The following is a 27,737-nucleotide window of genomic DNA, read 5'->3' as shown; positions in this document are numbered from 1 at the left end:
GCCCTACGCAGAGCTAGGCACTGCAATATTTCCACCGTCACCTTCCTGAAAGTAGATTGCTCCTCCTCCTTTCCACTAATTCCCACCACCCACTTCTCCAAAAAGCCAATTCCAGTCCTTCCCACACTTCTGGACAGCTCTGACTGTGCCACTATTTCAGTTTTCATATTTTGTGTGAACAAAATGTGAGCCTGCTTGTTACAGCTGTTTCTGAGCAGTGGGAGTTTCATTTTAGGCTCTTTCTCCTAGTAGAAAATTCATACCCAAACGCAATTGTCATCTTCCTGTACCTCTTCACTTTCTTGCTGGGGTGGCCAACGTGGACCCCAGCTCCCATCATTCCTGACCATTGACCATGGTGGCAGGGATTGATGGGAGTTGTACAGTGGTGCCTCGCAAGACGAAATTAATTCGTTCCGCGAGTTTTTTCGTCTAGCGAATTTTTCGTCTTGCGAAGCACGGTGTCGGAAAAGTTTTGGAAAAGCTTAAAAAATCGCCAAACACCTCAAAAAAGGCCACCTCGAAGTCAAGTCGCAACTGTATTAAGGGTGTTAAGAAAAAGGAAACAAACTTGCAAGACGTTTTCGTTTTTCGTCTTGCGAAGCAAGCCCATAGAGAAATTCATCTTGCGAAGCAGCTCAAAAACCGCAAAACCCTTTCGTCTAGCGAGTTTTTGTCTTGCGAGGCATTCGTCTTGCAGGGCACCACTGTAGTCTAGCACCATTGGGGGGCACCATATTGACTGCCCCCGTTCCTATGGTACTTCCTTGCCTATGTTGGTAATTGTTTCAGGAGGAGAAGGGTTGGCAGGCAGGACTTGTGAGCACAGATCCCTGGAACATAATAAATTGCTATTATTCTCTTGTTGCTGTTACTACAGTAGCTCTTTCTGGCAGATAAAGTGTTTTCTTCTTATCTTTTATCCTTGCAAAAACCAGTGAGATGAGAGTGCCCAGTGTTTTTGATAGCCAAGCAAAGATTTGAACTTTGAATTTCCACAGTCAAGCTATAGTAATAGTAACTATTATTATTATTTTTCTTATTACCCCACCCCACTCTATCCAATTCTATCCAAATTAAAATGCCAGATTAATCGGGCAGAATTAAAAATGGCCTTATGATATGCCTATGCTTATGCATATAATATATTTCAAGAAGGGTTTTAAGTATTGTTCTGTGGTGTTGTGTTTTATATGTTTATGTGGTAATCGACTCTGGAATGCTATGGGATGAAGGGGGGTTTAAAAAATGAAATAATAACAGGTTTCTAACTTTTTAATGTAGTTTTTTGAAGGCAGTTCTTCTCTTTTGCCTCTTTAATTGTTGTGGGCTTAGCATATATTGATACTACAATATCGTTGTAAAGAAAACTATCTGTTCTGTTTCAGAAACAGAGAAACATGAGCCCAAAGCAGGGAGGAATAAGCACCATACAGCACATTCTTTGAAGAGCACTCCTTCATTACCAAGAGAGCTGAGATCTGTTTTGGAGCAGACCCTAGCAGAGAAATTGGAATCCTTGGGAATTAAATCAGTAAGGCCACTTTATAGTATTTAGGTGATCAGAAGATACTTCTCTCCCTTTTAGTTCCTTAACTTCCTCTTTCAGTCAACCTGGGACAATCAGCAATTCAAAATCACTGAGGGCACCAGTGGTCTTCTTGTGCTTTTTCTTAGACTTTAGTGTAAGATTGTAATATCTGCAGTAATCTCACGTGTGTGCAGTCTCACACTACTGTTGGTTACACTTACCCTCAAAGCAAAATTTATGCCTGTATCTTGTTGATCAACACACTCCCATATTTTTTCATTTACGTCCACCAAGAGACAGGGAAGGGAGAAAACACGGGCACAGACGTTTAAGTTCTACGAATTTCAACTGAATTGTCACCTGTCACAATAAGCCACAAACCATGGCCTATGAGCATGGCTGAATTGCACCTGCTTTGGTCCTCCCTGCTAATGCATAGAGAAAACAAATCACGATCCCCGGATTTGCATGCTGCCTGAACCAGGGATCATGGTTTGCTTTGCTTAAACAGAGCTCTCAATAAGCTAAGAACAAATGTTGGCTTATTGTGGTTTGTTTGGAGTAGACACAATGCAAATCCCTGGTTTGGAAGTAATTCTAAGCCGGGGATCATGGTTTGTTTCCCTCCCAGCATGACCTGGAAGGACTGAAGCCAGCACAGTTCCCTCGTGCATGGCTAGTCATAGTTTATGGCTTACCACAATGTGTGAACATAGCCAGCAACTCATTAAAGTGCTTAACTTGGGTTGAATTATGCATATTAAGTAACATTCAGTTTAAATCTTCAGTAATGAAGTACAGTGGTGCCTCGCAAGACGAAAAGAATCCGTTCTGTGATTCTCTTCGTCTAGCGGTTTTTTTGTATTGCGAAGCAAGCCCATTGAAGGATTAGCGCTATTAGTGGCTTTTAGCGGCTTATCTGCTGATCGGATCAGCTGATAAGTGGCTTAGCGGCTTAGAAAAAGGGGGGGGGGGAGGAAAAAAACCAGCAGGAACTCGCAAGACATTGTCGTCTTGCGAAGCAAGCCCATAGGAAATTCGTTTTGCGAAGCACCTCCAAAACGGAAAACTCTTTCATCTAGCGAGTTTTCCGTCTTGCGAGGCATTCGTCTTGCGGGGCACCACTGTAGTAATTAGAAGGATAAAATCTGTTTAGTTTGTAAAGAGAATTTCACATACTGAGAGTGATGGTTTACTGGGAAAAACCCTCATCATTCCTGTCAGATGCTGTTGTGGTTGCTCGAGAGGATCCAGGCAGGACTCCGACCTGTCTTTTACAGGCTTTATTTTTGGTGCAAACCATTTACAGTGAAGAGTGTCATAAGTTCATATCTGGCTCAATCGCTAGCGGAATCCCGGAGTGGTCTGTTCTTGTACCTCCCCCAACATAAAAGTTTTGTCACCCCCAGCCTTTTCCGCCCCTCCTTGCGCCTCAAACTACTGCGCATGACGGGGGATGGCAGGGGTGTGCTTCCCTCCTCTCCGGCTTGCTCAGGCACGGTGTTAAGGCTCTTACTAGCATCCTCTGGTCCCTGCCCCACTTCTCCACTGGAGGTGGGGCTTTCCTCCTCACGGGAACTGCTTCACAAGATTTTCAGAGACTCCCTGTAACACAACTCCCCCTCTGTCTCTCGCCTCTGAGCTGATGTCAGTTCCCTGACAATTCCAAAGAAATAAGAAGAGGGAAGTAAGATGATGATGATTATAAAAATACTATTTCTTTCTGGTGGAGAAAACAAACCAAGTTTAAAATTTTTCAGATAGACTCTGAAGACAAAATTTCCCATAAATCTCATTTGTTTACTGGATTCAAAATTGGGATTTTAGGGAGAAGTGTGATTATAATCTATAGAACCACCATCTCATTTAAACTAAGCTTGCATGTCTAAAACACAAATACAGAGTCAGAATTTGAATAATACAGACATTAGGAAGATGACACCATACTTTTAGGAAAAGAAATGCTTCTTAAATAGTGCCACCAAAAATCACATAGGGTGAAGATGTCAGTGCCATTGAATAAAAAAAGATAAAAGCCTTCACCAGAAGTAGAGAACCTTCTTTCTGTCAAGGACCGCATTACCTTGGGGTTAATCTGTCAGGGGCTGGAATGGGTTGGTCTCTTTGGTAGAAAGGGAGGGATATAAAATAAATACCATATTTTTCGCTCTATAGGATGCACCGGAGCATAGGAGGGGGAGAACAGGGGGGAAAAATTCTCCCCCTCTCTGCTCAGTGCCCCTTCAGCGAAGCGGCAGAAGAAACGGAGCCCCTTCCATTTCTCCTCCCGCTTCGCTGAAGGGGCGCTGCGCAGAGAGGGGAAACTGTGCAGCGCCTCTCCAGCGAAGCGAAGCCTGGAGAGCAAGAGGGATCGGTGTGCACCGACCCCTCTCGCTCTCCAGGCTTCAGGCGGCTATCTGCAAGCCTTCGGAATGCAGCAGGAGTTCCCGCTGCGCTCCGGGGGCTTCAGGCAGCTTCAGTGAAAGCAATGCTAAGCCTCCAGAGCGCGGGGGGAGCTCTCCCTCTGCGCTTCGGAGGCTTTGCATTGCTATCGCTGAAGCCAAGGAGCCTGCATTTGCCCCATAAGACGCACACACATTTCCCCTTAATTTTTGAAGGGGAAAAAGTGTGTCTTATAGAGCGAAAAATACGCTAGTAGACAGGGCCACCCGTTCTCTTTTTCTCTCTGTCTCTCTTTGTTACACATTTGCTACAGCATCATCTTGTATGGTCCACACAAAAGCAACATCCTTCCCAAGGATAATTTGTATGATTTTCAAAACCGCGTTTCTGAAAAAGGGAAGTAGTATTGTTTTTTTTAAAAGCAGAAAGTAATTTGCATTTTGTTTACTGCATATCAGAATGAAACTTTTCATCTTTCACAGGGAGTTCATGGTATCCCAAGTGATCATTTGAACAGGGTCTTAATATCTGTGGAATCTGCTAGAGAAGAAAGAAAGAAACAGATCCCTGACATTCATCTTATTCGGGAGCAGCTCCAGCAGCAAGTCAACTTCAGGGTTATGTCTTGCAGCAGACTTTATTCCAGTTCTTACCTTTCTCCAGAAGGTGTGCTAACTTCCCACCCCTCTTCCTGCCCCAACCACCCCCACCGCTTTCAGGTGTCTGGAGGTCAAACCACCATGTTACTTATAACTCAAGACAACGTAAACGTGGGCCTGCTTTCATGTGCAGTGTGTTAAAGGTTTTGTTAACAAGTTAATGTTCAAAAGCAGATCAGCTGTTTGTCTTTGGACCCATTAATTAATCGGTGAGCCATTTACATTTTGGTACCAGCGTTGTTTGAGGGCAGTGGATGAGGGCAAGAAAACTGGTCCCTAGCTCATGTGGGATCTGATCAGAGAGGAGCAGGCATGAGCTTTCTCAGAATCTGCCTGAGCCTCCTTAAGCAAGTCATCACCACAGTTTTACGGCCCCAGTGTTGAACACATTCTCAGATGTCTGTGTGAACTGCAATCGGTAATCCTTTCACAGATTTATTTAACTATTGTTAAAAACTCCCAACTTACTTGTTTAAGGACTACATGTTATTTAATTAGCAGTCTGTACATTCTTGACCAAAGCTACTTTACAATGTATAACTACTTATTCATAAAAAAGTGGAAATCCCACCACCTGAGGTATTGACCAATCAGATATTACATTCCTTTAGCACATTTTGCAACATGCTGCTAGGCTTAGGGGCCAGAGGGCACTTTTCTGGCTCAAGATGTAGAGCTAGTGCCTCTTTTGTGAAACCTGTGCCCAATATAGAGAAACATTACTAACATTTCTTGTGGGCACAGCTTTCCCCCGCATTCTCTGTTATTCATTAGAGCAATTATTCCATTGTTGTTGTGTTTAAAAAATGTGCACTCAAGGAGGCTTGCGGTGTAAAAATTGAAGAAACAGTAGCAAAAAACAAACAAACCTGAAATGCAAAATAAACAGGGACAGCTAGGTGACTTTCTGAAATTTCAAAGGAACTCAGAGCACAGAAACAGCCAAATGCCTTCTGAAATGAAAATGTATTCCTGAGATGATGAAGAATAATATCAAGGAGGAAGCCAGGCAAGCTTCCTTACTTGGGCAGATCTATTAGACACAATTCAGCCGGCAAAGTAGAAACTGAAGATGTGCCTGTTTTTCTTGTTTCTGCGATACTGTTCTGTGGGATATATCTTTGCTATTATTGTTGTTGTTGTTGTTGTTGTTGTTGTTTGAATTTATATACCACCCTATACCCGGAGGTCTCAGGGCAGTTCACAGAATAAAATCAAAATATAAAACCACAAAATGCATAATCAAAATAAAAACCACAACCCAATAACCCCTCACCCCCAAAAAACACATTTTAAAAAAGGGCATAGGATCCTCACAACATTTAAAGTAATATAATTAAACCTGGACAGGAGCCACTCATTGGAATGACCATGATCTCAGAAATGTCTGTGGCAATATTTATTGGCAACCAAATTGGCCAGGCACCTTTCTGATACAAAGACATCTTCCGCAAGGGAAAGGCCTGTATCTAATGTTGCAAACAAGTCCTCTTTGCTGAGTTTCATCTTCTTTCTTCTTGGCACTGTTTCTACCGCTGATGCGCTTCCACCAGAACGTTGTTTTGAGTATTTATAACCTGTGTTTCATTGCAGCTAAGAACAGGGTAGCTCACTTGGGAGGTTCGCTGTCAACTGTGTTACCCAAAGCAGCAAAACGTCCATCTGTTGCCAAACGCCCAACCGTACAAAGACCAGTCGCTGCTGAAAACACCCCCACACCAAAGTAAGAGGAACTGTTCAGTAAAGTTTTGTTTGAGTGTTTGGGGTTGTCCGTATTATCGGAAGCAGCCCTGTGGGCCGATATGGTGGAGCACCTGAACATGTCTGTATTATTCATCTGCTGGGAGAGATGCACTGGCTGCTGATTGGCTGCAGCTCCGTATTGAAAGCCTTATTACTAACACAGAAAGCCCCAAGCAACTTGGGATCAGGTTACCCGAAAGGCCTCTGACCCTGGATAGACATTTAAAATTACTTAGATCAGGGTTTGCCAAACTTGGGTCTCCAGCTGTTTTTGGACTACATCATCCCTGACCACTGGTCCTGCTAGCTAGGGATGATAGGAGTTGTAGTCCAAAAACAGCTGGAGACCCAAGTTTGGCAAACCCTGGCTTAGATCATCTGGGGAAATTCTACCCACGGCTCCACGTCCTATAGAATATTTCAGAGCATGTCTATTTTTTGCATTGCCCCTATTCTGTGGAATGTCCTTCCGTCTGCCATACATGACACGTCTATTAGTTGCTCTCTGCATCTATTGTTTTTCCTGGGCTTTCCCTGGCCCCTAAGATTGGATCCTGTTATTTCTGAGTTCTCTGTTTTATAATATTGTTTTTATTATGATGTTGTGTTCTTTTGGATCACAGGTTAGGGTTTCCCCAAACTTTTTCAGTGTTACAAGTTTGTAAATGCTTTTAAATAAAAGAGGGGAAAAAGACAAGAAACGAAAGAAAGGAAATAGGTGTATTGATTTATTTCCTCTGGCCCCTCAAAAGTATCTTTTAACAAGATAGAGAGACCGCCATCCTTCTGCAGGGAGGGAAGTGATTAAAAAGCATTTACTACATTATTCCTGCACTGCAGGGAGTTGGACTAGATGACTCTTGGGACCCCTTCCAATTCGACGATTCTATGATTTAAATATATTTGTGACATTCATAAACCTCTTCTGAAAGGCAATTGCCCAAAGCAGTGTACAGAATCTGAGTACAGAGTACAGAATCTGTAATATATTAGATAACAAAAGTTGTTATTTTTGTTATTGTTCCTTCCAGAACCAAGAAGAGCGCTTTGGGAGATGAAATCCCCCAAAAGCTGCATAGTATTACGTAAGTCTTCCGTTTGGTTTCTGTGCGCAATATTCTGAACTTGATTTAAACAATGCAAAGACGAAATGTCAAATTGTATACATGCCACTTTACCTAAGGTTCAGGTTTGCCAGTTGCTTGAAATGGTGAGGCAAAGAATTGGGGGTGGACAAGTAAGCAATAGAGGCAGAACAAGAGAACAGGAAGGGGAGAGACAGTGCAGGATACCACCCCTAAATGGAAGTGCTGCTACCACTCCTCTAATCCCTTGGCCTTCATCAGAAACTATTCACAGATTTCTACAACCATGGTGGCTGGAAGTCTCTTTTTTTAAAGACATGGTGAATCAGATTGTGTAGTAAAACCCAAGACAGATGTATAGCTATGCTTACTTTGCGCGTGCTTACTATAGGTAAGGTCAGGGGTTCAAATCCGCACAACGGGGCGAGCTCCCATTGCTCTGTCCCAACTCCTGCCAACGTGGCAGTTTGAAAGCACACCAGCGCAAGTAGATAAATAGGTACCACTTCGGCAGGAAGGTTTCCATGAGCTCTGGCTTCCGTCACGGTGTTCTGTTGCACCAGAAGCGGTTTAGTCATGCTGGCCACATGACCCAGAAAGCTGTCTCTGGACAAACGCCGGCTCTCTCAGCCTGAAAGCGAGATGAGCGCTGCAACCCCAGTCACCTTTGATTGGACTTAACTGTCCAGGGGTCCCTTACCTTTACATTTACTATAGGCAGGTGCTCAGAGAGAGCCTTGAACCACAGGTGCACTCTATCTGCTTTTCAAACTGGATAAAATGGTTTGGCTGTATAGAATCCACCTTTATCCGAAGGACCTAAAATGGTGTTCCACCACACGTTCCTTACTGTGTATGGGATGTTTCTCAGCAAAGACTCCTTTCTTACTAGTTTCAAAACATGGGGAGAGTTTAGGTTGATGGAAATCAACATCTGTAACCAGTTTTCTCAAGAATGGTGGCATTGTGGATTAACTTATGCTGAAAATGGCGGCCCGCCATTTACCTTGTGGTGTGAACAAGGATCCTAAGATTATCTTATCCAGAGGTTTGTGACTTCCCTACCATTTCCCTGTTGGATGAAAGGATTTGGAGAACCTGGGCAAAGTGTGGCTAAGGCAGTACCGTGTTTGGCAACAGTTGGGTTAAATCAAGGTCTTGCCACGGCGATGATGATAATGATGGAAGGTGACTAATTCCACCAATTTCCCTCCCCCTTAGAACCCCACCATTTAGCTCAGAGGAAGAAGTAGAAGAGAACGACATCATGCAGTCCTATATCTCGCCAGAATTGTCTCAGCCTCAGGCATCCAAGAGCAACATCAAAAGCAGCTTGTCAAGATTTGCAAGCCAGAGTGATGTGAACTCCATGGAAGAAGAGGAGGAGGAAGAAGAGGAAGAAGAAGAATTCAAAACAAGCCTTAAACCTTCGAAAAGTAGGGAAGCTAATTTTGTAGACCACCTTAAGGAGAGGAGCACACCTAGGGGGAGATGCTCCTCTCATGTTCACACCAGGATCTGTGTTCACCCCATGGTCTCCTTTACTGTGGTTTTCTATCCTGTGCTCAGGATTGTGCTGAACAGCTGATAAGCATACTGGCCATTAACCAGTGGGATTAATTAAAAAGAAGCACGTAGAGCGAACGGTGAAAAGGAAATCATCTTTTGACACACTACTAAATGTTAAAGTCTGAGGGGTTGTAGCAGGAGTACAGGGTCCTTGGGCAATTCCCACTGCACAGCTGCTGCCTAGACTAATATCATTGATTTATGAGTAACTTCCGAGATGTAATCAGCACAGTAGCTGAAGACTCACGGGGCAGTCTACCAGTCTCATGTGTAAATTTTTTTGGGAGGTGGGAGTGAGGGGAGATGGCATAGCAGCCATCATTAATCTGGGTTTATTTTATTTTTTTAATAAAACTAAAATTTGTTGGAAGATTTGTGCTTCCCTGGACGATTTTGATGGGGAAAAGTAAGGGGACGTTTTTTTTACCCCACTATATTAAAATTGGCTAGAACAGCAACAACAACAGAGCACTTCAGTAGCAGAAATCAATCAATTTATTGGGATATTTTTGTCTTGGACTCTTGATTGTTTTCAAAACAAAAACCTACAACGCTGGGTTACTTTTTGCTGGAAGAAATATTTACCCTAATGTTACACTGGCACCCCAAATGAGATAAATAAGCACCCCAGATGTAAAATTCAGTTGGTTTTCTTTGGATTATTTGTGTACTATAAATAGCGAGTGACGGAATTTTTTTTATTACTATGCAGGCATTTTTTTTATTACTATGTAGGCAAAGATGTCCTATAATTATTGCATTATAGATCTACCTCTGTGTTGATTCTGTAAGGAAAAGTGTACTGGCAGTGTAATTTTACACCCAAAAGTCTGGATTAGAATTAAGCATTTCAGTTCTAAGTTGCCCATATCCTGTTTTTTTTATTGTGTAGGTGCATTTATCCAAAGAGGGACTGTCCAAATCGAAAAGCTTCCTCCGAGCCAAGGAAAGGAAAATGAATCTGCTGAAGTAATTAATGTTGGCCCCGTATCTATTCAAAAGTGTGCCCAAGGAGTAAAGGTATTAGATTTTATTTGAAAAAGACCTATATACATCGAGATACAGTGGTACCTCAGGTTACATAAGCTTCCGGTTACAGACTCTGCTAACCCAGAAATAGTGCTTCAGGTTAAGAACTTTGCTTCAGGATAAGAACAAAAATCGTGCTCCAGCAGCACAGCGGCAGCAGGAGGCCCCATTAGCTAAAGTGGTGCTTCAGGTTAAGAACAGTTTCAGGTTAAGAACGGACCTCCAGAACGAATTAAGTACTTAACCCGAGATACCACTGTGCTATTATTTCTATTTTCTTATAATTGAGGGGATAATTTACTGGTGTAAGAATTTCCTTTGCAAATCACTGTCTTGTTTTCAACCACTTTGTAGTTGCTGATCAAGATATTTGTGGTTGGTATTAATTCAGTATGATGATCTTCTGGCTTTTAAATGCAATTCAGGGATTTACTTCTTTTCAGTGTAAGTAAAATTTACACTGCAAGTACAAGTCATCCCCCTGGATTTTTAAAACCTGTATCCATGCAAAAAAAAAAAAAAAGGTTCAGGGAGCTACTGCAAAAGCAGCAGTCAGAGCACAACATGTAAAACAGAGTATTGCAGCTTTGCCCACCTGCCAGGTAAAAGCTATTTGACCCCCTAACTGCACCACCTCCTCCTTTGCTTCCAAGCGGGTTGCAACCTTTGAAAGCCTTTAGTAGTCTAAGCCCATCATATAATCTGTGAGAGCATTCTTCCTATGTGGACCCACTCAGAATTTTGCAAGAAAGCCTAGTTCAAGGTGTTATCTATAAACGTAGCTCTATAGGAACTAGAAAATTGAAGTGCAGGATTTCTTAAAAAGAAAAAGATTTGAGAGGATCGCTCTCTTTCCTCTTGTCACTCGTGGCGAGGAAATCTGGAATCTTAAACCTTTTCCATAAAATGCTCTCTCACAGATGGAGAAGAGGCCTTGTAGCACATAATAATAATAAGAATAATTTTATTATTTATACCCCGCCCATCTGGCTGGGTTTCCCCAGCCACTCTGTGCGATTTATAGCACATTAAAAAATTGAAAAACATTATAGATTTTAAAAAAATCCCAATATAGGGTTGCGTTCAGACGTCTTCTAAAAGTCAGAGAGTTTATTTCCTTGACATCTGATGGGACATAGGTAACAGAGCAGACGTTTCATAGGCAGCAGATTCTAGGATGAATCCCAGAGCTCTCTGGTTCAAAAGGTTAAGTAGCAAGTCATGAGGAAGATCCCTCTCTGCCTGAGGCTTTGGAGAGCCATTAGTAAGAAAGTAGATCACTCTGGGCAAAATAGTTTGTCTTGGCATAAGGCAGCTTTCTGTAGTGTGTAAAAAAGTAGCCACGAGGACTCTCTAGGGTGCTTTCTACTTACACACGTCCCTTGTGCGCAAGGGGCCCCAGAACGTAAGTGGGACCTGTACAGTGGTACCTCGGGTTACATACGCTTCGGGTTACAGACTCCACTAACCCAGAAATAGTGCTTCAGGTTAAGAACTTTGCTTCAGGATGAGAACAGAAATCGCGCTCCGGCGGCGCAGTGGCAGTGGGAGGCCCCATTAGCTAAAGTGGTGCTTCAGGTTAAGAACAGTTTCAGGTTAAGAACGGACCTCCGGAACGAATTAAGTACTTAACCCGAGGTACCACTGTACTGCTTTTCACTATAGCTGTCAACTTTTCCCTTTTCTTGTGAGGAATCCTATTCAGAATAAGGGAATTTCCCTTAAAAAAGGGGAAAGTTGACATCTTTGCTTTTCACACCTTCATGACGCTTTCTAATACAATAAAATAGGGGTCAGTCTTGTCAAAATTAAGAGCATTAGAGTACAATCTTATGTGTGTTTGCTCAGAAGTTAATCCTATTGGGTTTAGTAGGACATAAGTTTGTATAGATTTAAAATCTTAACATCCCATTGCTTTCTTTGTAGAATTAAACACATGCCTGAACACTCTCATGCTGAAAGGGAGGACATGTAAAACTTGGGTGTTAGTGTGTCCTTTTTGTTTTATATGTAGGTTGTGTGTGTGTGTGTGTGTGTGTGTGCGCGCGCGCATGCAGTTTGTACATAATTTAAATGAATTTTGGTATTTTGGCTTCATGTAGCATATTGTAGTCTCCTCTCAGTAGAGGGCACTGCAGTCTTTCTTCAGTATAATGGCTATTCCTTAAGAGCTCTTTTCGCCTTGCCACAGGGTTTGGCACTAATTCAAATAATGTGAGTATTTTGGTCTGCTCTCTTCTCAACCTATTTAAAAAGCAAAACCCAGAAGCACAAAGAGAACAAATCACATCAATTGTTTTTTCTTGTGTTGTGTGTTTCCAGAAATCTTCGCTCTTTAGTAGCTGAACGTATCGACGTCCATCATCTTAAGCAAGCAGCTCCTCTTACAGGATCTGTGTACAAAAAGACTAGCAGATAACTGTTCCTAGATTTAAGTTTTAAGAAATTTCATTTGTTTCTTAATAGTTTACAGGAGTTGAGGAGGACGACGACGAAGACTGGGATTTATCATCTCTAGTAGAAGATGAGAAACCATCGCCAGCAAAAGATGAACAACCTTTGTTAGCAAAAAATGAAGAACGTTTGCTGGCAAAAGATGAGAAGCGTTTGCCAGCAAAAGATGAAAAGGTTAAGAATGCAACTGCTGTTGAAAAGAAAGATTCGAATGCGGCATCTACGGTCCATGCATGGGGAACTCCATGCGTAGGAAAACCAACAAAGGAAGAAGGTACATTCATGGGTGATATCAATTACTAGTCAATAGCTCTGATGTTCTCTGCCATAGCTGTGCCAGGTTCCCTTGGTGCTGACCTTTAAAGCCCTAAATGGCCCCAGCCCAGTATACCTGAAGGAGCGTCTCCAGCCCCATCGTCCAGCCCTCATACACTGAGGTCCAGCTCCGAGGGCCTTCTGGTGGTTCCCTCACTGCGAGAAGTGAGGTTACAGAGAACCAACAGAGGGATGTCAGGGAGATAAACAACTATCTGACTTTTAGAAGACATCTGAAGCTAGCCCTGTTTAGGGAAGTTTTTAGCGTTTGATGTTTTGTCGCCTTTTTATTTATTTATTATTATTAATCTGTTGGGAGCTGCCCAGAGTGGCTGGGGAGGCCCAGCCAGATTGGCGGGGTATAAATAATAAATTATTATTTTTATTAATTATTATTCTCTGCAAACCCTGCCTAGAGGGAAGGGAGATTTGCTACCAAGGTCAGAGCCACTGGGGCTATGGGCACGGTTGATTCAGACCTTTGCAGCTGCAGTACAGAAAAGACTATTTACCTGTGTTGTGTCTATCCTGCTTCTTAATTTCAAGAAAATTTACTACCACTTACAAAACCAGTAAGATAGAATAATAAAAGTGCTAAAATGCAACAAAACACAATTAATAACATAATCTTCCCTAAACATGTATCAGGACTATAACTATGAAATTAAGAAACTTCATCTGATGTCTACACCTGATGTTTAAAGCCATTTCCCCCCCTTTATTTTTATGGGGTATGTTTTTTACTAGGTACAGTGATAAAGTGATTGGGGCCTTTCACTGTTCCCAACAGTGATGGTTTTGATCCCCTAGGTGTCTGTTCTTATTACACAGAACAGTATTTTCTACAGACCACAGTAAAAGAGTGCTCTGAAACCAACAGGACTGGGCACATTTAAACCTGTGGTCACCCTGTTCGGAATAACTGAAAGCAGCCAGACAAGGTGTTGGGCTTCTTGTGTTGTGGTGCATTTGACCACAGAAATTAATGCACCTTAACTGCTCTGCTGGAGGGTCTGTATTATTCAGGATGAACTTTGGTTTAGGTGAGATGGGCTGCTCTGCTCCATAGGCTGCTAAAAAGAGTTTGGATCTGGTGCAACTTAATGCCCATTTAATTTACAGCTGCTTGCCTTACACTAACTTCTTCCCTGTTTAGGCAAGTTTTTTAATGACTGGTGTTTGAATGTATTTTTAATCTCCTGTTGGAAACCACTCAGAGTGGCTGGGGAAACCCAGCCAGATGGGCGGGGTATAGGTCATATATTATTATTATTATTATTATTATTATTATTATTATGCATAGGCCTGCTCCTTAAGGAACTCTGCTGGAAGCGTGGAAAGTTCCTGTGTCAGACTTTGTTTACAGGAGATCAAAATTGTTCTAAACTGTTTTCAGGAAGACCTTCCTACATCTATGAATGGTAGAGCACCAGAACGTGTTGCAGAAGAATGGTAGCATCTCTACCCTTCCGTATCTTTGAAAGCTAATTTTGCTGTTTCCTTTTTAAACAGCCCTTCAAGATGAAGATATGAGCACAAAAAGCAGCTCACCCACTATCACAGACTGGAGCGACGCTTCGGTTATTTGATTGTTGCAGATAAAACCTCATTCCAAAGACAACCGTCTGATTCCTGTTCATTTTTTTCTTGTGCGTTAACAAGGAACCTTTTGTTTACAAAACTATGGTGTCTTTAGTTGATTTAATGCAGGGCCGATTAATACTTCACTAAATCTCCACTTTCAGGTAAGAAGTGTTCCTCAATAAACAGCATTAACTGATTCAGTATTTTAAGTAATCTTTTTAAAAAATACAAAAACAGTTTATACATAACTTGATATAAAATGTGAACATTTTAAATAAACTATTTTAACTCAAAGGTTACTTTCTTCCTTCACAAACACACAGAAAATTGCAATGAAATTGGCATCCCTCCGGCGGCCAGAGGATCCCGTTGATCTCTGTTGGTTCCCTGAGCAAAAGAGGGGTTGGCTTTGTAGGAGAACACCCCTGCGCACCTCTCCAAGTCAGTATATTTTGCCCACCCTGTCCATGTTATTAGGACCTTTTCAAGGCCTTGCATGCAATATTCAACTGCTGAGACAATGCATAACAGCTGCACCAGTCAAGCTTAAACCACAAAAAGTCTTGTAGCACCTTGAGGACTAACAAATTCATTGTGGCGTTAAGCGTCTGTTCCCAGGTAAGCATGGCAGCTAAATCCTTGCCTGGTTGCTGGGAAGTTTTTGCCTCTGCACATGAGTCTGAGAATGTTCTGAACAGTTCCCATTGAGTTCATGAAACACTGCACCTGGTGGCATGCTTAGACATTTAAATGCTTCGAAACACTGAGACCAAATGCGGCCTCTGCACCTCCTTGCCCTCTTCCGCTGCTTAATACTGTATGTACAAGCAGAACTGGTACATTCTGCCTTACAGCAAGAAGAAGAAATTGACCGAGAGGTCTGGCGGACAAATAGTGCCAAGACTCAGCCCCTGCCACCTCAGTGACTCGGAGCATTTGAAAATATACGGTAATCAGCTTCTGTAGATGAAAAGATGTCATTATTGACATATTTGTTTGAATCAAAATCTGGAATGAATGCTGGAGGGAGAGGGTAAAACTTGTAAAAACAAGGACATTTATCCAAGGTCAATCATGTGTCCCTCCTTAAATAAAAATAGCTTATTGTCTTATGATATCCCCAAGAGAGTTTGGCCAGTTTCAGAGATTTGTGGCTGTAAGTTCTGGAAGGAGAGGGATTGGCCTTGTGTGACAGAATCTCAACACTATCCCGCAAGGATGGGTTTCAGCCCATAAGGTTGAAGTTTTAGGAACCAATGTCTAAAATTAGGGTTGCTTTTGCATAGCATAAAGGACTTGGGTTGTCTTTCTGTTTACGTGGCTCACCTTCCTTCAGAGTAGGCATAAAATAGATAACACAATCCTATGTTTCCAGTTACAGATAGGTAGCCGTGTTGGTCTGCCATAGTAAAAATAAATAAATTCCTTCCAGTAGCACCTTAAAGACCAACTAAGTTAGTTCTTGGTATGAGCTTTCGTGTGCATGCACACTTCTTCAGATACCTGATTCAGTTGGTCTTTAAGGTGCTACTGGAAGGAATTTATTTATTTTGACAATCCTATGTAACGTCTTTCAAATTGAGCCCAAGGTCAATGACCCACCTAGTGCCCATCTAAAAATTAACCTGTGGTGCCTTGATCTCCACCAATTAGCCATAACCAATAGGACGTGACTTTATTTGTAAATATGTTCTTTTTTTTACTGAAAGCAAAAAATGGCAAATGATTTACATATATAATTTATGCATAACATCAGTACAAATCTTAAAATGAGGGAAGAGGAAAATTTACATCAAGTAGGTAAAAGTTCATTTATAAAATATTCTTGTTTCTGGTGCTAACGACACCAGAAATCTCCCTTAAAAATCATTCTGTGAATGAACAGCACAAATGTGATTTTTTTAAAAAAAAACAACAACACGCTACACGTAGGCGTTTTTGTCGAAGTGCTTTGGAGCGGCTCTAGGATTTTTAAAGTCTGCTGAGCCATTGCAGCCCTTTGTTCGAATAGACATCGCGGACGCTGCTTTGTTGTATGTATATCCCATCCTGAAAAATTAGAAAGTTACAGTTTACAGCTCATTCTGCAAATACTAGCAGATATTTTAAGAGCAAACCCCACCCTTCGTTAGAAGAAGAAAAAGTCTGACATGAGCCTACTCACTGTCAGTGCAAAGTGCTTAGGGACTATTCTGAGAAACCTCAGTGTTGAATAAAAATACAGTGGTACCTCGGGTTACAAACACCTTGGGTTACAAACACTTCAGGTTCAGACTCTGCTAACCCTGAAGTAGTACCTCGGGTTAAGAACTTTACCTCAGGATGGGAATAGAAATCGTGAGCTGGCAGTGTGGCAGCAGCGGGAGGCCGCATTAGCTAAAGTGGTACCTCAGGTGAAGAACGGTTTCAGGTTAAGAATGGACCTCCGGAATGAATTAAGTTTGTAACCAGAGGTACCACTATAGGGGCAAATTCAGCACAAATTCTTAGTCAGAATTTATATTGCACTTCTCAAGGTTCAATAGCAGTTCACTTACATATCAGTTCTCGTGATGCTAAGAAAAACTATGGCTGAGTGACTCTCTCTTTTTTAAAAAAATAAAATCAAATAAAGATTATAAACATAACTAGAGTGCCTCTAGTGCAGGCTTCCTCAAACTCGGCCTTCCATATCAGTGGCGTAGCGTGGGGGGGTGCAGGGGGGGCCGGCCGCACCGGGCGCAACATCTGGGGGTTAGGGTTAGGGGGCGCAAATCCACGGGTTAGGGGGCGCAAATCCACGGCTTAGGGGGCACAAATTACTTGCCTTGCCCCGGGTGCTGACAACCCACTCTACGCCACTGCTCCATATGTTTTTGGCCTACAGCTCCCATGATCCTTAGCTAGCAGGACCAGTGGTCAAGGATAAGGGGAATTGTAGTCTCAAAACATCTGGAGGGCCGAGTTTGAGGAAGCCTGCTCTGGTGCCTTGGCTTAGTGTTCTGCTCATGGTTTGTCTCCCTCTAGACAAAGAGATGCAAGCCATGAGCCTGGGTTCAGACATAATGCTAAGCCAAGCTACGACTTAGTAGCATGGCAACAGCAGAACTTGGGGGGCAGAGCAAAACAGTAACCATCTTCACTTGGAGAGTCTACACTTTTGTGTATTTGTGTTGAGCTACAGTTTGGCTTGTCGTTCTTTCTGAACTAAATTACTATCTTGATAACTTTTTTAAAAATAATAATCTATCAAACAGTTCTGAAGCACTGCCTTTTCTAGACAGGCAACTCACAATTTACGCCGGGGTTGTGTTCGTGGTGCCACATGTTTGAGTGAAATCGAGTATATTTGAAACAACATTGAAAAGACTCCGCCCTGGCCCCACCCCTTTTTGTGACATTTTCAGGTCACTTTCAGGTTCGGCACAATGCGCAAGTGCACTGTCACAAACATATTGGACGCACCTAAAATGATCACTGCCTGTATTGGCAGATTGAGGGCTAAGGAACCTTCCTCCAGCCACTTAGTAATTTTTTATAACAGCGTTTTCCAGTTCATTACCTAACAGTGCACTCCTATACATGTCTATACGTGAGACTTACTTCTGAATAAACATGTCAGTTGGGCTACAATCTTCTACATGCTTACCTGAGAGTAACTTAATGGACCCCTGACTGTTAAGTCCAATCGTGATCGACTCTGGGGTTGCGGCACTCATCTCTCTTTACTGGCCAAGGGAGCCAACGTTTGTCCGCAGACAGTTTTTCTGGGTCATGTGGCCAGCATGACTGAGCCGCTTCTGGGGAAACCAGAGCAGCGCACGGAAACACCATTTACCTTCCTGCTGGAGTGCTACCTATTTATCTACTTGCACTTCATGTTTTTGAACTGCTAGGTTGGCAGGAGCAGGGACTGAGCAACGGGAGCTCACCCCGTCGTGGGGATTCGAACCGCCGACCTTCTGATCAGCAAGCCCTAGGCTCTGTGGTTTAACCCACAGCACCACCCGTGTCCCTAACTTACTTACTAGGGTCCAACTTACTAGGGTCCTAAGGAATATATGCACTGAATTGTGTGTGGATGTGAGTTTGATGCATGAGGTTCGGATGTGACCCCCAGCTTGGGCCGCTAGTTAAATACAAACCTTGTGACTCCAGGTGGCTGGGATCACATGTTCAATATATCCTCAAGTTGGCTGACTGGACATTATTACACAACCACGAAGGAAATATATGAAAAGGTCAACTCTGGCAAATTATTTACTCTAATGTGGAGTGTACGTTGCACCGAGGTCTCCTGGCACCCTTTGCAAATCTTTTTAATTCTGAAACAAAGTAGGTTAGGCAAATAGGCTAGTGGGTTTGGTTTGACTCCCTATAGTTTCAAAATTCCACTGGAAAAACGGTTGTGTCCCTGTGGAGATGGCAGTATTGAGTCAGTGGCTCATGTGCTTCTGGCTTGCACGCTTTGTAAAGATTTGAGGAGTGAAGTTATTACCCCTCTATTATTGTCGCTCGACCATTGCTACTGTGTCCTTTCTTTTAGCAGATCAAGATGATCAGGTGGCAGCAAAAACTGTGAGGTTTTTAGCTGGGGGCAATTAGAATAAGATTTATTATTTGATTATTGATGTAAACCTCCAAAATGTATCTTGTAGAGTTAAATTTTTACCTCTTCAGTACAGTGGTGCCCCGCAAGACGAATGCCTCGCAAAACGGAAAACTCGCTAGACGAAAGTTTTCCGTTTTGGAGGTGCTTCGCAAAACGAATTTCCTATGGGCTTGCTTCGCAAGACGACAATGTCTTGCGAGTTCCTGCTGGTTTTTTTTCCTCCCCCCCCCCTTTTCTAAGCCACTAAGCTGCTTATCAGCTGATCCGATCAGCAGATAAGCCGCTAAAAGCCGCTAATAGCGCTAATCCGCTAATCCGTCAATGGGCTTGCTTCGCAAGACGAAAAAACCGCTAGACGAAGCGAATCACAGAACGGATTCTTTTCGTCTTGCGAGGCACCACTGTACATTTTATTTTACTTTCTTTTATCGTTATGGCTAGTGGCTGATGCAAATAAAGATTCTTCTGATTTTTATTCCCTATAGTTTCATGATGGGATGGTATTGTGGCAGGGTTAAGCTGAAAGACAAGGAGCTGACAGAGTTGGTCAGTATGCCTCTAGCGCTGGAAATTAAAACCAACCAGCCATTTGGGGCAGCTAGGAGGAGAGGCCTTATTTTGCCAGTCTTGGGGAGAAGTCTTTCTGTGACCAAAAAGGATGGAATCAAAGTCAAAACAAGTTTTTAGGGCAATCTTCCCAGGTTGCAGTGGAATGCTCTCCTGTCGCTAAAACGGCAAAGTGTCGGAAGAATGCAAGGATGTATCTGCCCACAAGGCAGTTAACAAAGATCGCACATTGACTTCTGAATTCTCAACATGCCCACATCCATCTTTGTGTCTAGACACCCAGAACCACAATGAGTTTCGTGCAAAGCATTCCCATAGCTTTGCTTCATTGACCGTGGGAGCTCAGATTGCCCCTTAAGGCCTGAGGTTACCAAAACATGTAGGTCAAACGTTTAGCCCAGCAGGGTCAAAAGCATGGAAAGTCGAGTTAATGGCCAAACCAAGGAAAAGAAAGCTGCCATCTAATGATTACGAGATCTTCATTTCTCAAAGAAGAGCTGAAGCTGTGGAATCCTTCCTCACAAAGACCAACGTTAAGAAATTGAGGCAAGTGACAATATTGCCTACATTTCGTACTAGAAATGGGTTTACCTGCTTGGACAAATGGTTGGGGGCAGGGCATGAATGTGTGCCTATCAGGGCAAAGGAACCAGTTTGGAAAAGGCTGGTACTTTTATCCCAAAGAATTGCAATGCTCCAGTTGTCTTCAGCAGTCACTTCTTATCATTTAAGTCATGCATTTTCCATATTGGTGTGATTGATATTTTTATTTTGCATATTTGGGCCTCGATACAAAGGACCCAGAGCCCAAACAGCCTGCAGAGTTCTTTTCTTTTTTCCTTTTTTTCTTTGGAGTTCAATGGCAAATTGCATATATATATTTATAACATTTTTAATAGAATTTTCATAGCGTTTTTTCTATAAGTGTAGAGTGTAGATTATAGAGTATTCTTCCAAGATGGAAAGACAGAGGAAAGTCTATGACCCAGTAGCTGAAGTAAGTAGAATTACTTATTTGTAGTTACACTCTCTGTCTACACTGTAAGTACACATAGTTCAGATCACTAGAAGTGTTGGCACTAATCCTATCCTGCTCATTCATTTATTGATGACAATCATCAACCAACTTTCAATAAGATTAAAAAATTCTTGTTGCCTCCCTATCAAATGACCTAGCCCATTTATCATCCCCAATGCCTGGTGCCAAAGGGCTCTTTGCGTGGTCTTCAGCCTGTGGCTTGTATTATCCCTACATGTGTGCATTATCTTCACCCAGGGATGCAAATGTTCTTTGTCGTCAGCTCTGCAGGTCACGTTTGTTTGCCATCACTGGGAATGCACAACTTTTGTGTGTTGGGGGGGGGCTTCAGGGGAGATTGTGCAATAGGAATCGTGCAGGTGTCGGGTCGCCACTTCACAGCTGGATTGCATGGATTCAGGCCCCTGCCAATTGGGAAATAGAACGTCCTCCTAAAGAGTCACCTAAAGAGTCAATCCTCCACATGAACCACAATATGGCTTCCTTGCTCCTGCTTTCTTGAAGTGAGCAAGAGCCACGTTCATTTCCCTTTTATACTTTCAGCAAAGAATTCCAGGTCTCCTCCACTCCTTATGTCACCACAGAACTGTGTGAGAAGCATTCTGATTAGACCCAGGGAACATACGGCCATCCAGCTGTGGGATGCTTTGCATCCCGCACCTGGAGAAATGGAAAGATATCTGCAGAGTTGCCCTAGTTCCTTTACTGTAAAAGAATTAAAATATCTCCTAGATTCAGAGTTATCAGCCCTTGTTCCTGAATCATGAAACCTAATTGTCATGAGCCTCATGGAGGTGTCATGGAGGGGAGGATCTTTAGGAGAAGTGAGAGGAGCTCAGGGTGCTGGATAACCATGGGGAGGGTCATAGCATGAAGAGGGAAGTGAAATCAAGAAGTGCTTGTGGTTAGCCAGTTGTCTATACAGGCGTCCTCCCAAACGGTGTGTGTGAAATCGTGTAAAGTGGGGAGCACCCTCTGAAAAGTCTCTAAATGCCTATTTCCCCCTGCTCTCCAGCTCTCTCTCCTGCTCTCTCTTCAATCCAGACCAAAATATCTGGAGTTGAAGCTCTGGGGCCGTCTGGAGACTGGAGGACGTGTGGGAAAGCAGCTGCCGCTGCTGCTGCACTGCCCCACGTGCCAGCTGTTAGGCGGGGCGACTGAGCAGCCTAAACAAAGCCCTGCTGAACCTCTGGTCTCTTTGGGGCTCCCTCTGTCCTATATATACAGGGGGATGCCTGTATAAGTAGCTTTCAACTTACACACTTTTATTTGGTGCACATTCAGCTTTGCACACTTGGCAAAATAAATTAAGGGGGGGGAGCGGAAAGAGGGTGAGAGTCGGGGGGGGGAGACTTTGGCAATCTCACCTGCCAATGAACACAATGTGTTTTGATCATGCACGATTTTGCCTTTATGTGCTATCCCCAGAACGTAAGTTGAGTATCATCTGTGCAACTTAGATACCTCCTGCACTGTGCAATCTGTGCTCATCTGATTCACTCATCAAAGACTTTGGCAGAGACAGGAGTTCAGGTTCTTTGTGTGGCAGCAAAGGACAGGACGCTATGCTTCTTAAGAGCGATGAAAACACACGAGATACCCCTTTAGAGAGGAAACATTAAAGGCATCTCCATGATGCAAATGGAGCCTTTGGTATCAGCTTCTGCCACACAGCATCTCACACTGCACTAAAGCCTTATACAGACAACTAATATCAAAGAAGAGTTTCCTTAAAGGTGTTTTATCCCCCCCACATTTCAACCAGTTGTTCCCAAACCCTAAGTTTGTTTTTGAAAGATATGCAAACTGGATCTGCATAGCTTACTTTCTTACACGTTTAATAATTAGAAATATGCTAATGCATTAATTTCAATAAAGCTGGTGTGATCTGTACCTTGGAGTTTTATTGTTTTCGGCAACCGAGAAGCAGAATATGCTGCCGCCAATTATGCAAAGTGCCGATCCGGCCCATCCAATGAACAAAGCCGCTCCTAATTCATACCTGCAGGTAAGCGATACATTCTTGCTTCGTAAATTGTTTAATCAGAAAATAGGTTTCATTCATTTCGTATTTTTGGTGTGACACAGATAAACAAAGCCATGCAACATATTAACATATATTTTCACTGAACAACTTTGTGGGAGCAGTACACAGTGTACTTCAGAACAGAACAAAAAGTCACCAGAACTTCTGCTGTTTTGGATATTTGCCTTTTTCATTCGCCATGTGTTATAGACTCCAAACACCTTTGGCAAGCAATCGCCACAGGCATGGAAGCATGTCCATAGATTCAGATGGATTTTACTTCCAGCAAAACAGGTAATCCCAGTTAAGGCTGATAATAGATAAATGAATGTCAAAATTTTGACTAGGTTTCCCCCCCTCCTCCAACTTAACTTACCTGGAAGTAAGACTTATAGAACTCAATAGGACTTATTTCTGAGTAGACACGGTTAGCAAAGTACAGAGATTTCAAGATAGGCTTACAGAACTCCTCAACAAGCAAATATATATATATAATCCCATCCTTCCTCCCTAATGAGCTCAGGGTAGCAAACAACAAGACTCAAAACAATGGGAGAAAACCCCTCTTTATAACATTTTAAGAAACATTCTGATATGGATGAAAACTGGGGAAGATCTAAAATAACATATTGAGGGCTACAGGTTTTTATATTGCATTTCAATGATGTGAACCGCCCTGCAGGTGTAGGGAGGTATATGAATTTAATAAATATTATTAACAATAAATAATCCCCGCTGTAGCAAATTAAAATAATCACTGCTGCCACCTCATCCCTGTACTTTAGCCTCTGGTAACCATGTTTTGAGCAAGCTGGTTTTCACTCCTTTGAGCCAGATGCAAAAAAAATATTTTCTGGAAAATGCACCACATGCTAAATTTATGTGTATTAAGCTGGCTGTTAAAGGTGTAAGGTGAAAGACTAAGACATGATAAACCTAAATATTTACTGTGGGTGTCCTAAAGCAGGTAAGTGAGTTACAGGCCCATGCAGCCTCACTGCTTTTACAAGTTTTGATCTACTTATTCAACACAGAAATAAGTATGACCCGCAGAAACATGCAGTCATCCCTTGGAAATCAAACGCCTTGCGACTGAAACATTTTGGCTCCTGAACGCCACAAACCCGGAAGTGAGTGTTCCGGTTTGCGAACGTTCTTTGGAACCTGAATGTCCAACGCAGGTTCTGCGGGTTCTGATTGGCTGTAGGAGCTTCCTGAAGCCAATTGGAAGCTGCACCTTGGTTTCCGAACGTTTTGGAAGTCAAATGGATTTCCGGAACGGATTCCGTTCGACTTCCGAGATACCACTGTACTACATTCAAGAATACAATTTAACTATAACAACAAGGATGATGATGGTGCATCTCTTTGGTGCTGTTTGTGTACCTCAAACCTTGCATTTTGGTATTTCTAAAAAACCTTCAGTATATTTGGATCAGCAGACTCAGTTCCAGGCCAGGAGATTCAGTTGCGGTGAGGCACTTTGCAACATCCGAAAACTAGGGGGAGAATTTATACAGTGGTACTTCGGGTTACATATGCTTCAGGTTACATACGCTTCAGGTTACAGACTCCGCTAACCCAGAAATAGTACCTCGGGTTAAGAACTTTGCTTCAGGATGAGAACAGAAATCGTGCAGCAGCAGCGCAGCGGCAGCAGGAGGCCCCATTAGCTAAAGTGGTGCTTCAGGTTAGGAACAGTTTCAGGTTAAGAACAGACCTCCGGAACGAATTAGGTACTTAACCCAAGGTACCACTGTATAGGCTTTCCCTGACCTGAAAGATCAGACCCTGTTCCATATGCCTGAATCCCCTGAGTTTGTGCTTTTATACGCCTTTATAATGCAGTTTTGCTCAATTTTTGTTTTAATTATATGTTGTGTGTGTTTTTATATTATACATCGCTTACAGATTTTAAAAATCTTAACTGGTTTATAAATGCACTTTTGTTCCATTCTAGTAAGTATTGTACCATTGCCTATTTTAAATATTTTAATAATAATAATAATAATAATAATAATAATAATAATAATAATAATAATAATTTTTTATTTATACCCTGCCTAATTGGCTGGGTTTCCCCAGCCTCTCTGGGCGGCTCCCAACAGAATATTAAAAACACGATAAACATCAAATATTAAAAACTTCCCTTCAGATTTTGTAACCTGCCACAAGATCTTCAGTTGACAGGCAGAAAAAGGACCCCTGTACAGTTAAGTCCAGTCAAAGGCGACTATGGGGTTGCGGCGCTCATCTCACTTTTGCTTTGACAGGCAGAGTATGGATGTTCCAAGATAAATAAATTATTTGGATAATTAAATGACTTATTATTACATGAGTCACATGCCTATCATTTTTTTCAATAAAAAAAATCTGCAGTCAATACTGATTTGATGGTGCGGGTGGTGCTGTGGGTTAAACCACAGAGCCTAGGACTTGCTGATCAGAAGGTCAGCGGTTCGAATCCTCGTGATGGGGTGAGCTCCCATTGGCCGGTCCCTGCTCCTGCCAACATAGCAGTTCGAAAGCACGTCAAAGTGCAAGTAGATAAATAGGTACCGCTCCAGTGGGAAGGTAAACTGTGTTTCCGTGTGCTGCTCTGGTTCACCAGAAGCGGCTTAGTCATGCTGGCCACATGACACGGAAGCTGTATGCCATCTCCCTCGGCCAATAAAGCCAGATGAGCGCCGCAACCCCAGAGTTGTCCGTGACTGGACCTAACGGTCAGGGGTCCCTTTATCTTTACCTAATCATTCATATCTGGGGCATTTATCCAGCAATCTTTTATGTTGTAGCATGTAAAATGTGCACACACACCTTTAAAACTTCCTTGTGCAGCAGAAGAGACAGCAGCCTTTCTCTCACCTGTTTTTCATTTTCTGGACTTGTCATCCACCATCTTCTGCAGCAAAGAGGTTTTGCTGGCAGGTGGCAGAGGGAAGCAAATGACAGGCTCGGGAAAGACGCAAGATGCAAAAAGAAGGGGCTGCCTCTTTTCTCAAATTTGAGAAAACTGGCGAATCTGAAAAGCCACGTGCAGACAAATCTATCTGCAATCTATCTGTGCTCCTGAACCCACTTACTAGGGAGTAAGCCTCACTTAAATCAGTGGGGCTTATGTCCGATTACACCTGTATTGGACCACCCTGTATAGTCATGCTACTTTTGATGGGACATTTCTGCCTGCATTTGACATATGCAAATTAAAGCATATAGTAGAATTAAGGAAACAATTGCAACCCACCTACATATCTTCGAAAAGTCCCAATGCACACCCCTCCCTCTGACTTACTTTTGGGCAATATATGTGGGATCGAAGAATTCCGACGTGATTCGATTTGCATACAGGGAGCAACCAGCCATAGCACAGAGCCCTAAAAAAAGCAGCAGATGGAGAACCAGATGTTTAGTTAGTGCCAGATGTTCAGTAACTGGATGACGATGATGAAATTAAGAAGAGTTTTACATCCACATGGTGTAAAACACAGAGCATTTATAATTTCATATTTACCGCACAGTATGAAAATAAAGCCAGCTAAACAGGCAATTTTAGCTTTCGTCTGGTCCGAGCCTCCAATTTTCGTACATTTCATCCCAACCAGTGCAAAGACGGAGCCAAAGAACCCAAGGCAGACAGCGGCAATCATGAGTCCTCGACAGGCCTGGATGTAACCTGAAAAATACAATGGTAAAATCTGGTATTAGGCAGCAGTTTCAACTTCCATAATTCCAGTGCAAGTGAAGCACTCCTGATCTTCCTAACCCCAGAGATTTGCAGTGTGCCATGAGTTCATATGCTCCATCCCTCCGTATGGTTAATTACTGAGCCATTTGCAGTTCGACAGATCACTCTCCTTCCCAGGCTGAGAGGGAAAATGGTGGAAACAGGTTATTAATTGTGACAGTGTGGTTTTTGCAGCTGCTGGTAAAGTTGCAAAATAAAGAAGCACGAGACGGAGCAATGGAGAATTTCTGAAACGAGAAAGAAGAGTTTGGATCTGATATCCGGCTTTATCACTACCCTAAGGAGTCTTAAAGCGGCTAACAATCTCCTTTCCCTTCCTCCCCACAACAAACACTCTGTGAGGTGAGTGGGGCTGAGAGACTTCAGAGAAGTGTGACTAGCCCAAGGTCACCCAGCAGCTGCATGTGGAGGAGCGGGGAAGCGAACCCAGTTCACCAGATTACGAGACTACCGCTCTGAACCACTACACCACACTGGTGTAGTGAAACAACAATGAGATATCAGCTCTGCCCAAGGCATGACGGAGAACAGGAACAACCGGGAAAAGATAAGACACAACATTTTACAAGGACAGGAAGAAACACCATGAACAGAATAATTGCCACAAACAGGAAGAATAAGGATATAGTTTGACTGCCTCACCTGTAGTTTTATAAATCATTTAATTTGTCAGTACGAATGGAAGTTGTTAATACTGCAGCTGTTGTGTAAGAGATTGTTATCTTGACTGGAGTGTAATTGAAACTAAGATTTTGGAACGCAGAAATAAAATCATCAAACCATCAATTCTAGCAGGCGGGGGGCCACCTATGGTAAATTATATCAGTGTTTTTCAACCACTGTTCCACGGCACACTAGTGTGCCGCGAGATGTTGCCTGGTGTGCCGTGGGGAAAATTGAAAAATTTGAAAGATTTTTTTTTTAAAAAAAGAAGTCAAATTTTCGCCCACTAGGCAGGCGCTGGACTGTGTCCACCCTATTTTCCCTCCATCCTGGGTGGGGATCAGATCAGATGGGATCGGATGAGAGCGGACAGGCGGTCCGCTCTCATCCGATTCCCCAAGAGAGCAGCGGGGCTCTGACATCTCCCTCTCCACACACAGTGCGGAGACGGAGCTGTCATCCGCCGGCTCAGCGGGGATCAGCGGATCGATCCCCGCTGAGCAGAGAACGGTCCGCAATGTTTTTGTTTGCCATTAAAGAAAAAAATATTAAACCATGCTTGAATGTTAAACCATGCTTCTTTGTGTTTATTTGATTCCTATTCAAGAGAATTACTTTATATATAGTCAATATAGGCACAGAGTTAATTTTTTTAATATTTTCTAATGGTGGTGTGCCTCGTGATTTTTTCATGAAACAAGTGTGCCTTTGCCCAAAAAAGGTTGAAAAACACT

The 27,737-nt window shown here is 42.7% G+C and overlaps 2 protein-coding genes across 6 annotated transcripts in view; one reads left to right on the top strand and one right to left on the bottom strand.

The window, feature by feature from the left end:
- The window catches only part of DZIP1 (DAZ interacting zinc finger protein 1), a 35,211-nt gene extending 20,802 nt beyond the window's left edge, over window positions 1–14,409 (top strand). For all 3 annotated transcript variants that reach the window (XM_082218611.1, XM_082218610.1, XM_082218612.1), the window contains 8 exons: window positions 1,389–1,534; window positions 4,417–4,600; window positions 6,187–6,316; window positions 7,368–7,421; window positions 8,643–8,857; window positions 9,883–10,010; window positions 12,486–12,747; window positions 14,301–14,409. In XM_082218611.1, coding sequence (XP_082074737.1) covers window positions 1,389–1,534; window positions 4,417–4,600; window positions 6,187–6,316; window positions 7,368–7,421; window positions 8,643–8,857; window positions 9,883–10,010; window positions 12,486–12,747; window positions 14,301–14,377 — 1,196 coding nt within the window. In that variant the 3' untranslated portion in view covers window positions 14,378–14,409. The remainder of the gene's footprint in view (window positions 1–1,388; window positions 1,535–4,416; window positions 4,601–6,186; window positions 6,317–7,367; window positions 7,422–8,642; window positions 8,858–9,882; window positions 10,011–12,485; window positions 12,748–14,300) is intronic.
- A 1,545-nt stretch (window positions 14,410–15,954) lies between these two features.
- CLDN10 (claudin 10) overlaps window positions 15,955–27,737 on the bottom strand; it is an 839,961-nt gene continuing 828,178 nt past the window's right edge. For 2 of the 3 annotated variants that reach the window (XM_082218878.1, XM_082218877.1), the window contains 4 exons: window positions 26,107–26,268; window positions 25,888–25,969; window positions 22,464–22,571; window positions 15,958–16,421 (listed from right to left, as the gene is read on the bottom strand). In XM_082218878.1, the coding sequence (XP_082075004.1) occupies window positions 16,295–16,421; window positions 22,464–22,571; window positions 25,888–25,969; window positions 26,107–26,268 (479 nt within the window). In that variant the 3' untranslated portion in view covers window positions 15,958–16,294. Of the gene's footprint in view, window positions 16,422–22,463; window positions 22,572–25,887; window positions 25,970–26,106; window positions 26,269–27,737 lie in introns of all 3 variants that reach the window. The other variant, XM_082218876.1, reaches the window with a different exon arrangement.

The sequence above is a fragment of the Podarcis vaucheri genome (assembly GCF_965113315.1).
Source record: "Podarcis vaucheri genome assembly, chromosome: 4".
Taxonomy (NCBI): domain Eukaryota; kingdom Metazoa; phylum Chordata; class Lepidosauria; order Squamata; family Lacertidae; genus Podarcis; species Podarcis vaucheri.
The sequence above is the reverse complement of the archived record's forward strand: the minus strand, read 5'-3'. Positions and strand labels throughout refer to the sequence as shown.